General features: G+C 40.0%; 1 protein-coding gene across 3 annotated transcripts in view; it reads right to left on the reverse strand.

The window, feature by feature from the left end:
* Gria3 (glutamate ionotropic receptor AMPA type subunit 3) overlaps positions 1 to 16,306 on the reverse strand; it is a 291,489-nt gene extending 275,183 nt beyond the window's left edge. For all 3 annotated transcript variants that reach the window (XM_048336456.1, XM_048336455.1, XM_048336457.1), the window contains exons 1-2: positions 16,123 to 16,306; positions 14,816 to 14,974 (exon numbers count right to left, since the gene is read on the reverse strand). In XM_048336456.1, the coding sequence (XP_048192413.1) occupies positions 14,816 to 14,974; positions 16,123 to 16,231 (268 nt within the window). In that variant the 5' untranslated portion in view covers positions 16,232 to 16,306. The remainder of the gene's footprint in view (positions 1 to 14,815; positions 14,975 to 16,122) is intronic.
* Between the last annotated feature and the right edge of the window lie 673 nt (positions 16,307 to 16,979).

Genomic DNA, 16,979 nt, shown 5'->3' on the forward strand with positions numbered 1-16,979 from the left:
AAAAAAAGAAATGTTACAAGAAAATAGTAACACAATTAGACCTGTGGTATTACCTGAGTAGTTTTCTCTGGTTAGGCTGCAAACATGGTAGGAATGACCCCACTTTGGGAATCTAGCAGTCTAGTCATATGTTGCTTCTACCACTAGGGAGTTGCATCATCTCTGGCAAATCTCTTCTTTCTCGTCCTCACTTTCCTCATCCACAAAATGAGATTGATGGGCCAGAAATACTTGATATTGCTCCAAAAGTATGTGATTTATAAATGAACTTCAGGATTTTGTTTTTGGTGTTCTCTACTATAAATCAGAGGGTGCTAAAATGATAGCAGGTTAACACTGGGGGCATTAAATGAAAGATACCATTAACCATGGCCCTGAAATTCATGCTTTCATGCATTTCCAATTCACTTGCTGTGAATTTATTCTTCTCCTTTGCCACCTATTTAGAACTGGCAGAATTGTCATTTTCACATAGAATATCACTGTGCAGCAGTGAAAGCCAGGAGAAGAGAACTGTGTTGGAAAGATGTCATAGAGAAGTGACAAGAGTTTGAAGACGCACATTACAGTCTTAACTCCTCTATCAACGAGCTATGTGACTTTGGGATAATCACATAGCTATGCTGTTCCTCAGGTACCTCATCTGAAAAACAAAAGATCCACACAACACACACACACACACACACACACACACACACACACACACACACACACACACACGCTTGGGTAGGTAATGGTAGTTAGAGCATGGGTATACTGGAGATGAAGCAAAAACATAGTTGCCTTTGGTCATCACCGTGGCCTGCTGGGGAGAGCAGATGTTAAACAGCACTAGATTACAGAGGAAGATAGAGGAGAAAACAAGTCAGTATTGTCTGGTACTCCTTAGCAGGATCCTTTCTAGTGAATTTATGCTGTGGAATCAGCTAGTTAACCTTTGCTCTGGAGAGAATGGAGACTGAAATGTGGAAAATTACATTAGCAAAATTTCTCTTTTAACCTTTTCTATATCACTTTCCTTTGCTATTTTCAGTCTGATGCAGGCAAGAACCATCAAAAGGAGAAAATCCATCTACTCAAACAGATATTCTCTAGACTTGCGTCTACACATCACTCACAATTAATGAACTCATAAAAAACCATATCTAGGAAAGCTCAATTGGCAGTTCATTTTTACCTTGTTTGAATGAAGATACATTCTTCCACTTTCCCACTTTAAACACATTAAAATACACTTTACATGTGGAGAAAAAAGATTATTCTTTCCTTTAAGGCAGTAAGTGCCAAGGTTATCATGTTACTATCCCCATACTGCTATATCTACCAAAACAGCATAGATAGTAATAAAATCATGTCTAATTCTGAGGAAAATGTACGAAGGGATCATTTCCTAGACAATTCTACTTAATGCTGATATGATTATGCCTAATGGTAAAAATGCTTTGGGTTTTTCAGATATCACATCAATTTTTTTCTCAGTATTTCCCCCCACCCCCTAAACCAAACCTCTTATCCTCAAGGTAACATTGTAAGTAGACTTACAGAAGACACAAGTTTGATTTGGAGATGTTTGAGAATCTCCAGAATTGGAAAGAATTCCTTCTACACCTTGATTTTGACTAATTACCTTTTTCATTTAGCATATATTACACTAATCTGTGTTTGTAATAACTACCATTTGCTGAACACTTACTATAGCATGCATTATGTTGATGATCCACTTTAGTCTTCACAACTTTAAAAGGTAGTTACTATTATATGCATCCTTATTTCACAGAGGAGAAAGTGAGTCTCAGAGGGGTTAAGTCATTTATCCAAGGCCATAGTACTAATAATGCAGTCGAGATTCAAATTCAGGCAGTCTTATTTAGAGACTATCTTTGACAATTTAGATACTTTCCAACCTAAGTGGGAGAGTCATCTTTCTACCAAATGGGTTAAACAACAAACCTTTGCTCTAAGAATAAGGTATAAAACCCAAGACGATGAATAAATATATGAAGAATTGGGTAGTTTCAGGTCTCTTTATCCAGAAGACAGTGCAATTTACTTCATCATGTTCCTTTTCTCATATTACATAATTCTATAAGTTGGGGAAGGAAGAATTGAGGACTATGAGGGTTAGGTCTGGTAGATTCCTGGAAGCCAAAGGATATTATTAGTAGCTCTTACACAAAGTGGACCAAATTCTGTACTGATAGAAAGATTGTTTAGCCTCAGATATATGCCAGAGTTTTTTCTGTTGAAATTTCATCTTCTGGATGACACAAGACTAAAAGAATGATCAACTGTTAAGTGCCACCTATAAGTGTAAAGGACCAGAGGAAAATGCATGAAGTGTGTGAGTATATATCTCCAAGTAGTGCCTACTCAAGGGAAGAACACTCACTAATGTTCATGAAATGCACAAGAAGCTGCTTTCCCTGATGCCCTTCCATGGGCAGCCCCATTCCCAAGAGAAGTTCCAAGTACTAATTGCCAAACCAGTCTGGCCCATACATGGATCCAAGTGTTTTCTTCTGAATCATCCTTCATAATTAGGACCAGTGGATGCCTTGTGGGCCTTTAGGAATTCAGAGAAGTTGCATGTATACTTTGTGGATAATTAATTGGACAAAAGAAAGGAAAGATGACTGTGGTTGGAAGCAGATTAAATTGGAGAGAGAGAGAGAGTCAGAGACAGAAACAGAGACAGAGAGACAGATACTCAGAGAGAATTTCTTGGGAAAGAAGACCCTAGATCTTCACTTGAATACTTTAGCTCTTAGAATATACAGAAATATCCAGTTCAGAGTTTCCTGCTGAAAACTTGAATGCATGAGTGGGAGATGTTTGAGGTTAGACTGATGTGCTGGAAATTTAAAGGGGGTGTTATGATGGCTTTCTTGGCAGAAAAAAATAATCTCAGATTTGATGAAGAACTGAAAACTGTAGAAAATCTCAACAGAACAGCTGTTCAGGAAGGAAATTGAATTTGTAAAGTGACAAGAGATTTTAGTTTTCAAATGAAACTAAATTTCTGTTTTTAGGACCAAAAGCTCAAAATGTCTTCAACTAATGATGGTATTGATTACAAAATTCAATAAGTGCCAGCCATTATTGTAAATGTTTTATGTGGCTTTGTGTATCATGTAAAAGGAAGTCAAATAACTTGCCCAACCTATCACAACTAGTAAATGGAAGAACTGGGATGAACAAAGAAAAACCATAACTTGTTGAAAACACTACAGAATGGTTTCATCACAAAATCTCATAGAAACAAAGACTAGATAAATGTGAATAGAAATTTGTAGATATATAATCATTTAAAGTGGCTCCATTTTATGGTCTTCCCTCACTAAGAAGTGAAGTAAAATCTGGCGATGTGGGTCAAGTGATAGAGCACCTAACCCAGCAAGCAAAGGCACTGACTTCAATAAGATGGCAAAAACTGGACATAATTTCACAATAAGATTTCAAATACAGAAGTCCTAGAGATCATTCACAAGAACCTCCACACTTTACACATAATAGAGTCTGGAATCAGAGGCAGACAGACTTGTCTAAGGTCAACTAGACAATTGATGTCAGAGCTGAGACTAGAGCTCAGGTCTCCTAATTCCTAGCCAATTGCTCATTTAAAAAATGACTGTGTTGAAAATGAGCTATGCAACTTGTCGTGGAGGGAGGGGTTCAGGAGAAAAGGGGTGACACTGTTCAAAAGGAATTGTACTTATTACCTGACTTATGTAACTGAAACCCCTCTGCACATCACCTTCACAATAACAATAAAAAACTATGTTTCCATTACAGCTTTTACTGATTCCTAGTCACAGAAATGTGATATCCCAAATGTTCTCAGTTTTGAAATTTATTAGGCTTCAACATAAATTATGGTAAATATGTGAGTATATTAGTGTTAATCAACAACCTGTATGTGGCCAATTATCCTCACTGGGAAAAAACATAGTACAGGGTGGTTATCTAGCATTTATAAACTTTGAATAAAAATTATTGCATAAGCAATCCAGGAGTTTATTGCCAACAAATATCAGGCACTTTGTTAGTTACCACTGGTTTTCTCATTGGTATTGTACATCTGAGCACTGGATAGACATGTTATAGATGCATTCACAAGAACACTAGGAGAAATAAGAGAGAGGTATCTAATGAGATTTGGAATAATATTCTTTAGAAATGCTCCCCCAGGCTCTATTTGAAAATTGTACTGTGGAAAGACACAGATGGGGATTCCTGGTTAGCTTAATCATACCACTAGAATGTTTTCTTGTCTGCCCCAGGTGAACCTGCACAAAACTACTGTTGGAACACTGAATAGGGCAGGACACTGAACTTTCTGAGCCTATAGAATAGATCATCCAATTGTTTTGTGCTTGTTTGGCATTATTTACTGAATTTTGTTTGAAGTTTCCTCTTGTGCCAGGTAATGAGATTTTGGCAAGACCTATAGCACTCATTTTAACTATAGCAGACTATTGATATCTAAGAAAGAGTGCCTAATGATTGTTAATGTCCATGTTAGCTTATGATACTTTACAATTCTACACACCTAACTATACATCTCTATTTTAGACCTTGGCCTAAAGTTTATGAACCTCTTGGAGTGTATGGGAAGCTCCCACACTGAGTGTTTAGATTCTTACTTCATTCAGTGACCTACCAGTTGTGAGCCTGGAGTTTCCATGTATCAGCATCTAAGCTGTTTCCCCAAAGTGAGCCCACTCCAAAGTAGCTCTTCTGAGTTTAGCACTTGTTAGTGACCTTGTGGCAGTATTATAACCTTGCTGTAGGCCTTAACATTGCCTAGGGGGAAGCTAGAATCGAGCTGACATTTAGTCATGGAAAACTATTACATAAACCATGTCTGTCTATAGGACCAGAGCAGAGAGAGTTCTACTGAAGTGACATGTCTTGATGGTACACTAAGAGGAAAAAGTCAAAATAAACCCTTTTCTTCTGAGAAGAGCTTTTCTCCTTGCTGTTCTTAGTAGTTATAATTACCAGTAACAGAGCTTCTATCTATCAGAAGGACAAGTACAGAGGTCAGAAAAATGCATCTTCCAGTCTTAACCACCTCAGGCACTATTGTAAATGTTTTGCTTGTTTCATAATGGGTTAAAATTGGATTTTGAGGTATTTAGGTAGGAGCAGAAGATATCCAGATTGCCACAGGTTTCACTATTCCATAACCATATCTGTTAAAACACCATATTCATGTCATCTTTCTTGTCCCTATAATTAAGATTTTAACTGCAGTTGAAATTGAGTCAGGCTCTGGAGGCAGGAAATTCTGAGGTAGAATCTTCACTCTACAACATCGCTAGCTGTGGGACCTTGAGCTACTTGTTTATACATTTTCAACTATTTCTGATTCTTTTTGTATAAAATGAAGAGAGGCCCTTCCCTTCTAGAAATACTTTGATTCCAAAAGTCATATACAAAACTTGGCACAATGTGATCCACATGATACAGCTTCAATGAATAGTTAGTCTTCCTCAGTAATTATTATTTCAGCTATGGTTTTAAATTTGTTGATAGCAAGAATGAGATAGAAGGTACAATGAATGCCATATAAATGGATTGCAACATATCTATTTTTAATGAATGGCCTGGCATTTGCTGTGACATCTAGTTTATAACATAGCTAAAGAGCAATCATTAGCTAACAAGCAAAGAAGGGAAGAAACATTGTTAAAATGAAAAGCATTCCCTTGTCTCTACTTTCCATCTGAAAGCATAATTTTGCTTTTTTTTTTTTTTGTCTTTTCAGGGACTCTGAGGATATTCTCTTATTTCTTTCAAGTTTAGGGCTCCCAGCCCGACAGCCAACCTCACTAATGCTTGCATGGCCAAAAAGAATCTCCTTTACACAGAGAAACATTTATGAAAGTGTCTGGTACAATATCTTGATGGATGCCCAATAGATTTTCAATCTGAATGTTCATATCTGATTGTAGTACCAGGGCTCATTAAACCCAGGATTTTCCAATTTGATGTGCATTATTATCACTCATAGAGTTTGTTATAAATCTGATTTTTATATTTTCTGATTCAGTCCATCTGAGATATGATCCAGTAATTCATATTTAATAAACATCTCTATTGATTCTAATCAAGAAACACTGTTTTAAAGTAATCAAAAAGTAGCTTTGGAATTTGAAATAAGATGTAAGAATATTGGAGACTCTGTAACAGGTTCTACCTGACTATAAATGTCAGTGGCCTTTCCACCTTATAAGTGTGTTCACACACACAGACCCAGATCAAGACCCATAATACTTACCCACCTGCACAGCTTGATAATTTCTGTGTCATCTGTTGCTTATAGCCTGAGCCCTTTCGAGGTAGCTATAAGATGAGGACCTTAGTTTCAATGAATAATTGGTGAGGTAGGTGAGCCAATAATGGATAAATGAGATCGGACTATTTTAGATCACAAGTTTTAAAAAATTAAAAAAATTCTGACCTCACTCCGTCCCAAACTGATTTGTGTCTGAAAAATTTCCACAGTAACTTTAGAGAATCATAGAGTTGAGATAACATGAAGCAGCAAACAACCATAACAGGACACACGCAGGCCTACTATAATCAGAAGGATGTGACCAGATAAATCAAAACTAATCAAAGTCAAAGGCAATTGAATCCATAATGAATAAAGTACCACAGTTTACCCAGGGAGAATGCCAAATGTTGAAAAAAGATAGATAATGGATATTTCAAGCACTCTTTCTCATCCTCAAGGGGTCTGTCTACAGTACCTCCTGAGTGTCCAGTATGCATATAGTACCCCCAATTTCCTAAATCTTTTGTTCTGAGTCACTTACCTGTCCTGGACAGCCCCCACTAAGGATTCTGCAAAGTGATAAGTGGTAATTGGAACAAAAATTATACTGGAAATGATAAGGATTTAACGCATTCATTTTCATGTAGAAATAAAGATTAATGGCAAACTATTGGAAGTAATGGTTTAGGGGAATTGGGTGCCATTTTTCATCTTCAGATAGTGCTAGCTAATCTTTTTTTTTTGGCCAGTCCTGGGGCTTGGACTCAGGGCCTGAGCACTGTCCCTGGCTTCTTCTTGCTCAAGGCTAGCACTCTGCCACTTGAGCCACAGTGCCACTTCTGGCCATTTTCTGTATATGTGGTGCTGGGGAATCGAACCTAGGGCCTCATGTATATGAGTCAAGCACTCTTGCCACTAGGCCATATCCCCAGCCCCGTAGCTAATCTTTTAATGACTTTCTGGGAGTAATCATCAGTTCAGATATGTTAGAAAGTGGCATTAGTTATTTTTCTTCCCATCAGTGAGTATCTCACACAGGCCTTGAAAATGGAGTTAGTTTTTAGGCTCTTCTGGGACCAGCTAGTATTTGAGTTGTGTTGGAATTCTTGCTTCTATCCTGTTTAAGAGAAGTCAAACAGTTGAGAAGCAAGTGTTACATGTCTCCTCTGGCATGCCTTGACCCACAGAAGCAAAGAGGAAAAAGAGTTGGAATCACAAGCCAACCTTAGGCCTCTTGGGCTGTTGTTTCTAAAAGGGACACTTTGGAGTGTGGCAAAAAGCCAAGACACTGTCACCCTGACTCATGAGCTACCTCCTCTCTTAGCCTGCCTTTTAGTCTCTCCTTCACATCCCCACCAAAAGAGCTCTTTGTAAATGCTCTCATCAGGCACCAAATTATGCCACCTACCTGGCTGAAATGGACAAAAGATTGTTGTGAGTATTGTAGAGACATCTGTGAGTAAAATGAACAAAATGTGTGTCGTACAGAAGTTTCTTTGGAAGCTGAGAGTCTACAAACCTGGATAAAAGCTTATCTGAAAGAGCTTTTCCTTTGGTGATTATCATCTCCCTAATCTAGACTTGTTTTAGTGAAGGTGACCAGCAGCTTTAGTATCACCTGCAAGCTTGGTAGATATATAAAGTCTTGGGCCCCACAACATACCTATTGAATCAGAATCTTTATTTTACTAAGATTCCAAGGCTGGCATACACACAAAAGGTCTAAAAGTGTCATTGTACCCACATAAAATTGAGGGATCATTACCAGCAGTGTTTCCTGTCCTCATTCTCATCTTTGCGTCTCTACTTCCTTCAAATAAGGACAAATGATGGTTGTGTTGAGGATAACTGCTTAAAAAAACAGAGGCATTTGAGAACTAAATAGCAGGGAGGTCTAGAATGGAGACTATATATACTTACTTCTCTCACTAGTGCTCTATGGAAAGCTAGAAAATAGTATGCTGATTATTTCCATTAGGAGGCAGACCAGAATGCATGCACGATCCAAGGCAAGGGAAGGATGGAGAGAGCATTTAGTGACATTGAGAGGGATGTTGCTTCATAAAATGTGGTCTTGCATATGCTGTCTTAAGGAACGGAAAATTTCAGCTTGCAATTTAGCTTCCTTGTCATCTTTCTCCTTTTTTTGTGGCCTTTCTATACAGTACATCTTCTGCCAGTGTCTAATAAGCAACTTCAGACCCTAAAACAACCTTTCCCTTTTCTTTTTAAAGAATCACAAAACTGTTTGGTGTAAGTGAACTGAACATCTCCGGGGTGGGGGGAAGGGAAAGGGGGAGGGGGGTATGAGGGACAAGGTAACAAACAGTACAAGAAATGTATCCAATGCCTAACGTATGAAACTGTAACCTCTCTGTACATCAGTTTGATAATAAAAATTTGAAAAAAAGAAAAAAAAAGAATCACCCATGAGACCTATCTGACATACATTAAATCATACAACATAAGTTATTTCATAATGAAACTTCCATACACGCATGTAATGTGCTTTGATCGTTTTCGGTGTCATTATTACTTTCTTACCTCTATTTTCCTTACCCCCTTTGCCTCTTTAATAAAAATTGTCTCAGACAGTTTTAGGTTTAACTTGAAAAGTTGAACCTGCCTGTGGTTTTGATGTACTTACATCCAACCTACTCTGTGCAGCTAGTTATTTTACTTTGGCCAGTAAAGATCGTCTGTGGTCAAAGCCAGCTGATATTTTATTTGAGTAGAGTGAGCAGCCACCATCAGCCTCATATCTCAAAACACTCCCAGTTAAGTATCTTTCCTTGAAATCGAGATGTGATGGTTTCCATAGTCCTTAGTTTAAAAGCAAATTTTCTTTTATTTTGTGTATTAACTCATTTCCTGCTACTTTCAGGTATAAAAGCTATTACTTGTAGAGTATAGTATCTGAAGAGGATGGAATAAAACAGGAATGTTTTGATGAAAAGTCCATGTTAATAAACAGTCCCTAGATAAGTTCCATGTGGTTAGGGCAACTGAGTAAGGGCCAGTCAGTGAGTAGGGAAGTTAGAAAACAGAAAGGGACGTGAACTGAACAGGCATAGAAAGAAGGAGAAATAATGGCAATAGAAGAGATAGAAATATGAAGAAAACAATTTCAGTCCATGTTGACATTTTGCTATGGACTGATCTCTTAGAGAGTATATACATAGGCCAACGTTATTTGTTGCCCTGTCTGGAGTCCCAACATATCCTGTCATATCTTCAACAGTTCTCAAGAGGGAGAGAATTCCTTTTGTGTCTGTACAACCTCCACTTTCCTGTTAAAGGACACCTATCAATCTTACCTGGGATTTTAATGGCACCTTCTTCTGAATATTTCATCTAATTAGACCCAAACTATCAAAGCTAAAGGAATTAAATTGAAACTTGATTTTTTTAATGAAGTAGGTAAAGTATACAAATGATTTTGTTAAAGTTCATGGAAGAAAGAAAGTTTTATGACAGGACTTTGTAAAACATATTTGCAATGGACATCTAAAAGTTTTAAAAATAAATCACCTGGATAAGAATTTTTATACTCTTCTAAAGTTATGAATTGTACTTTCTAAAATTCTGGACATCTCTTAAATCCCATGTTGTCTTTTAATCCTTAAATCTATTGCATGAAAACGACAAATCTCTTAATGCACAGGGGAAGAAAAATACCAAATCTTCAGCTGATTACTTTGCAATCCATTAAGATGAAACCAACCAATCCACTCTGACTACTTAGCACAATAAAATTCAAAGATCTATGAGAAGCAAATAACAATTTCAAGTAGCGCCTCTATCCTCACTTACAGGCTAGGGAGGGAAACAGAAGTAAGAAAACAGTCTCTGTAGAGACAGAAGTCATGGGATGCAGAAAACTACTTTCATTTGGAGAAAAAGTTGTAAGTACAGAGAAAAGAAAATCATGTCCCATTTTGCAGTAAGAACAGAGAACAGAATAATTCTCTTTGTTCATTTTCCTCAGACACTTCCTTTCCTCCCATTTTCATTTAGTAGATCAATAGGAAGCTGTCTTAAGTGGAAGGGAATATGCTTTGCAGGAGGCTCACCTTTACAGCCTGCTGATTGCCATCTATTTTTATGGACCAAATGTACAGCATTACCTCCTCCCTCCTCCCCTATAAAAAATAGATTTAAAAAAATCATAAACCTTTTGAGAAGGTGACTTAAATCTTTGACTGGCACCACTGAGGTGACTTCGTGCTTTAGTAGGCTATGCCAGCTGGCCAGAAGGACTGAGAAGTAAGCCTAGCCAGTAAGCTTACTGAAGACTGGCCAGCAGACAGAGAAGAAAGGGAAAACAGCAAAGGCACAAAGATCTGGGAGTGATGTGGGGAGGTAGAACCACAACAGAGATTGTTTAGCATGTGAAGCTCTATTTCAGGGCAGGAGCCTTGATCCTGAGGTCTTTACCTTGGTTCCAAACCTCACAAGAAAAGGACAAATATCCCCAGCAAATCAAAACAAACAAAACAAACCCCACCAAATGGCAGAGCATGGGATCAAGAGAGACATTTCCTTCCCAAATGGACTTAAATGGTTAAATGGATCCTGGCAATTAGAATAATTAGATAATTAGATTGTGACTCTGTAGGCAAGACAGAAACCTGTTTCAGCTAAGTACACTTGGTAGCAAATTGCGCTCAGTTATAAAAAGGAATGTGTTCTCAGTGAGCAGGTATATTTCAACTAGCTTGAAAAAAATTAATAGAATAAAATTTGCACTTGATAAGTTAAGTTTAGGCAGTAAAAGGGATTTTTCCTGGGGGGTTTATAAGAGCTTATGTCCCCATTCTCAGTCCTACCATCATCATTGAGCTTCCATCAACCGATTTTTTATTTAAGCCAATGTGTTTAGAGCACAATTCCGTGGTAAATAACCTTTAAGGTTACATTTGCCTTTTCTCTGCTTCTTGCAAACAGTGCGTAATCCACGAGCACATTTGTTGGCTGTAAAGGTGTACAACAGCAATTTTTGCAATGACAGTGCGGAGAGGGAATATGAGATCTGTGTGCTAATGAGCTGACACTGCAGAGGCTGGGGCGGTGTAGTGTGGAGTGCACTACAAGTGCACAGCAGCAAGACACAGGAGGGGACTTCAAGGGAATTGGCGGTGTTTCCTGAGGAGCCAGGGCAGCAAAGCCATACAATGGGACCCAGCAGTCTCTTGATGTTTCTGCACCCTTCAAGTCCTGAGGATGATCAAATCTGTTTTCTTTTAAGAATAGATATGCGACTTCTAAAATGTGTGTACATCTCTTCATATATACTGATTGTGCGTGTCTGAGTTCCTATGCATGCTTGCGAATGCATGTATCCTGAAATCAAAACATTCATCCTATCCTTTTATTTGGATTTATCTAGCTTAACAGACAAGTAAGGCAGCAAACTATTTATTTCTATGAAATGGGAACATGTGCTCTAAATCAAATGAGTCTTTGATAAACTTCAATTCACCTCAGAGCTGAGATTCCAAATGAAGCACCTTTTAAAGCCAGGGAGCTTTTTATTGGCCTCTTATGGCACAGAATAAAGTTGGAGTCTGTCTTAAGCAAGCCTCATGGGGTTTGTGCAAAAAGTGTTGCTAACAAAGAGTCTAAATAACTGATGCTTGGGATTTATTGTAAGGAAGGCTTCTAAATACATTGTGGGATGGGGGGGGGTAAGGGATAATACCCAAGGAAAATAAAGGGTAGGGGGTATATTGAGGGTATTATTATTTGCTCATTCTTTGTCTATCAGCTTGTCTGTATGCCTAAACCTTAGAGAGTGTGTGCATGACTTAGAATTGAGAATGCAGAAAAGATCATCAGAGATCAACTCTAGTGTTAGGGAAAGCTGAAATGGAGCATTTTTACATGACAACAGTGAAAACTTCCTTTAATTTTCAGCAGTACATTCCATATTGCACCAGACATGAACTGATGTTGGATCTTCTCAAACTCTCGGGAGAATTCTAGGTTTCCAGGGGAAAATGGGGCAGAGGATAGAGGAGATTTTTCTTTGTACAATCATGTAGTCACTTAAAGGAATGGAATATGAGATCACTTTCTACATTCAAGTACTGAACTACAATTATATGCCGGTATGTGACATGGTCCCTCCATCCATAAGAAAAAAGAGCAGTTGAAGCCAGAGATAGAAATCAAATACCTCTGAGGTTTCCCTGGCCCCTTGAAACTATTAGTTTCTTCATTCAGGGACTATTATTGGGCCAGTCCTCTTTCTCATACCAGGTAGCAGCTGCCAGGAGACACTTTTGAGATCTGGCCTTTATTCCATGATTGTGATATTCAGCCACTAATGTTTTGGGGGTCGAAGACAATGACAGATTTCCTCATTTGTCTTCTGAACTGTAAATTCTGAGGATGCACAGGCAACCGGGTGCATTTTTCCATGTGTGGTATTATCTCAATGCACACATTGAGACATGTGCATTTGACATGACCAAGGGCAAAGTCACCCTTTGATTTTGTTTTCCATGTTGACAAGTGAGCCACAACCCTTCTCTCATACTCTCAAGTCCCTATACTTAAGGTAGTATTGTAAATAATGGTGCTGTGGATTTAGGGTGAGAGATTTTGATCAATTGCTTCCCACCCCCATGGTTGTTCCTTTATTACCCCAAGAGGTAAAATATTAAGACAATATTAATGTGGATGAGTTATTACCTGTTCCCATACTTGAAATTTTCACATGACAAGTCATTTCCTGACTGCTCCTTGCATAGAGTTCTGATGGCCCTAGGCTGGCAAGTATCAGTTTGGTTTGACCTCAAGAACAGGACCAAAAGCCTTGGAAATTCATCATTCCTGAGAAGCCAAATGGCTCTCTTATCCCAGTCCCCATCAATGGGAAAGACAATGAAGGAAGCTGAAATAAATGCTATTTGTTATTAATGATAATAAACCCTAGTAGTTTCATGTATTTGCTTTTAAATCTGTTCTAATTGATATTTAAGAAGCTGCATTTTGAGATTCAGCCTCTTGAAGAGATCACAGTGCTGTGGGATTAAGAGTCAGATGGGCGTTCTAAATGCTGGTGGAGACAGGCTGGGATTACTGAAATAAGATGCAAAGTATAGCCAGACATTTTGTAACTTTCACACTTAGCTGGAATTAATAATTTCCTATTTATATCAGTGCAGGAAAGCCCAAGAATGTCAGATACAGAGCATTTCAGAGCATGTTTGTAAATGAGTCTGCACATTCAGCTAAAATGTTCTTAAAGCTGATAACTGTCACATTTCTTGCAAGGTTCTTCACCCTCATCCCCTTAGTGCAAACCTTCAAATCCAAGGAACCTGTGTCCTTGGAGACCCTTCTACCAATTTTTGGAAATTCCATCTTCTGATGCAGACGATTTGAATAAAGATAGATATGAAGGTTAATGTCAGCAAATGTTTCTCCTTTGAAAGAAAAAATGAAAAACAAATCTAAACTACACCAGCCATTGAAACCTAACATGCTGTATATCATCATAGGTCTCAATGTTGTGACACTTTTAATGAAATCTTAGGTGAAGAATTTTTGGTCTTTCTCACAAAATATTCCATTCAAGTAATTTTGTGTCCAACAGGCTATTAACTAACTGGGTTCTGGTGTTTTTACTTTTGAAAGTGTCCCTGTTACAGGGGAATGATTACTAGCATAAGTATGGATTTTTGAAATTACTTTGGGGCTGATGAAATTCTGCATTTTGTTATGTGGTTTTCCTGCCACCACTCCCCCACTGTTCCCTCACCAACATCTTGCTCTAAATTAAGAACAGAGTTGTACTTAACAGTCTTTGGGGTAAGCAACACCAGGGAAGACAGAACTAGCTTTCCAAAATTTTACCTGAGCACCTTCTTCTACCTCTTTTCTGTTTGACAGGTATTCATACTTAGAATCAGTTTGTAGTCTTCTCAGTTCCTATCAGAGCACTCTCAGTATGAAAGGTGATATTCTAGGACAGAAAGAGGCCAGGGAACCCAGCCTCATCTGTCCCTCAAGGTCATTTGTTTGCAGGATTCTCATATTTGCTTCCTTCACATTAGGTACTTGTCAAAATTAGCTTATTCCTACTGCTGGGCAACCCGCTTTAACACTTAAGTAATGTACATCCTGAATTGACTCAATCAAGAAGCTGCTGTTGCTTCTTTTAAAGATCCCATTTGAAGAAATTTCCCTGAACAACCATGCTATTCTTCTTTCTTTTTTTTTTCTCAGCTAAAAAGAGTGCGGAGGAGGGAATGCCAGTTTAGCAGAGAAGAAAATGAAACTTTTGCATCAAACATTATTCACCACAGAGTTTTGCCCACCACTTTGAGTTTTGCCCACTGTCTTCAGCCCTAAGGCAGGCTCCTCTGGGCTTGATTGATGCAATGAGAAGCTAGGATTGACTAGAATCTTATAATGTCTGTTGAAGCAATCACCCCCTAGCACACAGGCAGACCCCAAGCATCAGAAGCAAAATGTAAATGAGGTCCCCAAAGTCCCAAAGTGAGGAATAGCAGATCTACTTACAAGCATTAGTCACAGAAAAACTATTGGAAGAATCCAAGTGATCAACGTGGTAATTCAAATGGAAGGGCTTCTCAGTTGTGTTCTGGTTGGTGTTGTATAACTGCACGGCAAAGCGGAAAGCACTGTGCTCCTGCACTGTGTTCCTCATGAAAAGTCCACCTATAAGCAAAAGGAACCGAGATTTGGCTTGGTGTACCCCCCACCACCCGAGGACAAGTTAGAAATGGGGAACATTAAATACCAGTTATCTCTCAGTGTTACTGGAGAGGCTCGACTGAGGATAGATTTTTCAACCTGTGTGTCTTTCTTCGAGACTTAGGAACTCAGATTTTGGCTAAGAGAAGCCTGCCTTTTCTAGACTGAAGAAGCTGGGGGAAAAGAGAGAAAATGCGAAGATGGAGCTGCTTTGGGGTAGGTTGATGGAACCAAGTAGGACTTGGTTCTTTCTTAGGCAGTAGCCTTTTTTCACCCCCCCCCCCCCCCGCCCCACCAAACCGGTTGATCTTCTCTCAGGGTAAAAGGATAGGTTGGGAAGAAAAACAAATTTCATTCATTTTGCTGCCCCATCTCCTCTCCTCATTAGCCACATTCCACCCTGACAATTCAGGGGATTGGTTCCGTAATGGCAACATTTCTAACTTCTCTACTTGTAAATACAGACAGCAGTAGAGAAAACTCCCTTGCAGTTCCCAGGAGCCAGGCTCCAGACAGACATAGCAGCAATTCATGAATTTGTGGTCTGCGTGACTTCGCTGCTTGCTAGCTCACTCTGCTCCTGGTCTCACCCCCACGTCCTACCCCATCCTCCAGCCACCAACCCCGCTGCTGCCTAGCTCTGGTGGATCTAAAGTAGGATCCATCTCCTGTAATACTACCCTGTGTCACTGAAGCTACGGACAGGACAGGACGCCCCTGGCTAGGGTTAGGCGCCCTGGTGCAGCCAGCCAGACAGCATCACCCTGGGACAACTTCCAGTGGCTGCACGAAAGCCATGGCAAAGTCCAGAGCAGTGAGCTGAAAAGCCGCGACTCTTCACTCCCCCCCCCCCACCCCCTTGCAGCATCCCAGCCTCTGGCTGGACTCCTATGGTCCTTTCAGCTGGGGTAACCCCAGCCGAGTACCCGCATTAGTCCCAGGAGACCCTTTCTCTCATTCCCCACACTAGCCCTCTACTTGGGGCTCAGATCTCCCGCAACCTCTGCCCATTCCCCATCCCCAGGCCATGCAGGACAGGGACTGGTGCAGCCGGGGCAGTGGTCTCAGACGCAGAAGAGCCTTGCCCCACTGGCTGGTTTGCTGGCGCTTACCTATGCTGATGGTGTTGGGGAATCCTCCGTGAGAATCACCCAAAAGCCCCAGGACTAAAAGGAAGACCGCCCGGAGCACGTTTTGCCCCATTTTCTTCTGTCTGGCCATGCTATGCCTAAAACGAAGCTGACAAGAGCATGGGCACAACTCGAGAGTCGTCAAAATAATAATAGAAAAAGAAAAAGAATTCACCGGCGCTTACACCCCCTCCCCTCAACTTGCTCTTGCTCACCGCTCACTCTTCCTTTCCACCCCACACTAGTCCTCCTCCGCCGCCTCCTCTTCTCTCTCTCCCTCTCTCTCCCTCTCTTCTCCCTAGCGCTCTCTCGCGCGCGCACTCTCTCGCTCTCTCTGCTCTCTCTCTCTCCCTCCGTTCCCTCCCTCCCCCAGGATCTCTCACACCCCCTCCCTGCCCCCACCTCACTTCTTCACACCAATCTGGAAGGCGGGTTCATTGGCTGCAAGCTGGCATTGCCAAAGCGATTTTTGAGACAGACAGAGAGAGAGAGAGAGAGAGAGAGAGAGAGAGAGAGAGAGAGAGAGAGAGAGAGAGAGAGAGAGAGAGAGAGAGAGGAGACACAAAACAAATACTGAAAAAAATCAAAGGAGAGACAGAAAGAAATTAGAAAGCTCAAGAGCACCCTTCCCTGAAGATGGTGGGTATAAGAGAGGGGAAAGAAGGAAAGAGCAAAAAGGCTCAGCACCAGTGAATTGGGCTCTCCCAATTGGGCCGGTAGGGGGATATTGATCAAAGTTGATCTGACGTGGAATTAAAGCAGCACACCGCTTAGCTCCTCTGCAAACTGCAGCCCCGACTGCAAAGCCTAGGCGCTGGCATTTGTCAACACAGGAGATG

The sequence above is a fragment of the Perognathus longimembris genome, chromosome 28 (genome assembly GCF_023159225.1).
Source record: "Perognathus longimembris pacificus isolate PPM17 chromosome 28, ASM2315922v1, whole genome shotgun sequence".
Taxonomy (NCBI): Eukaryota; Metazoa; Chordata; class Mammalia; order Rodentia; family Heteromyidae; genus Perognathus; species Perognathus longimembris.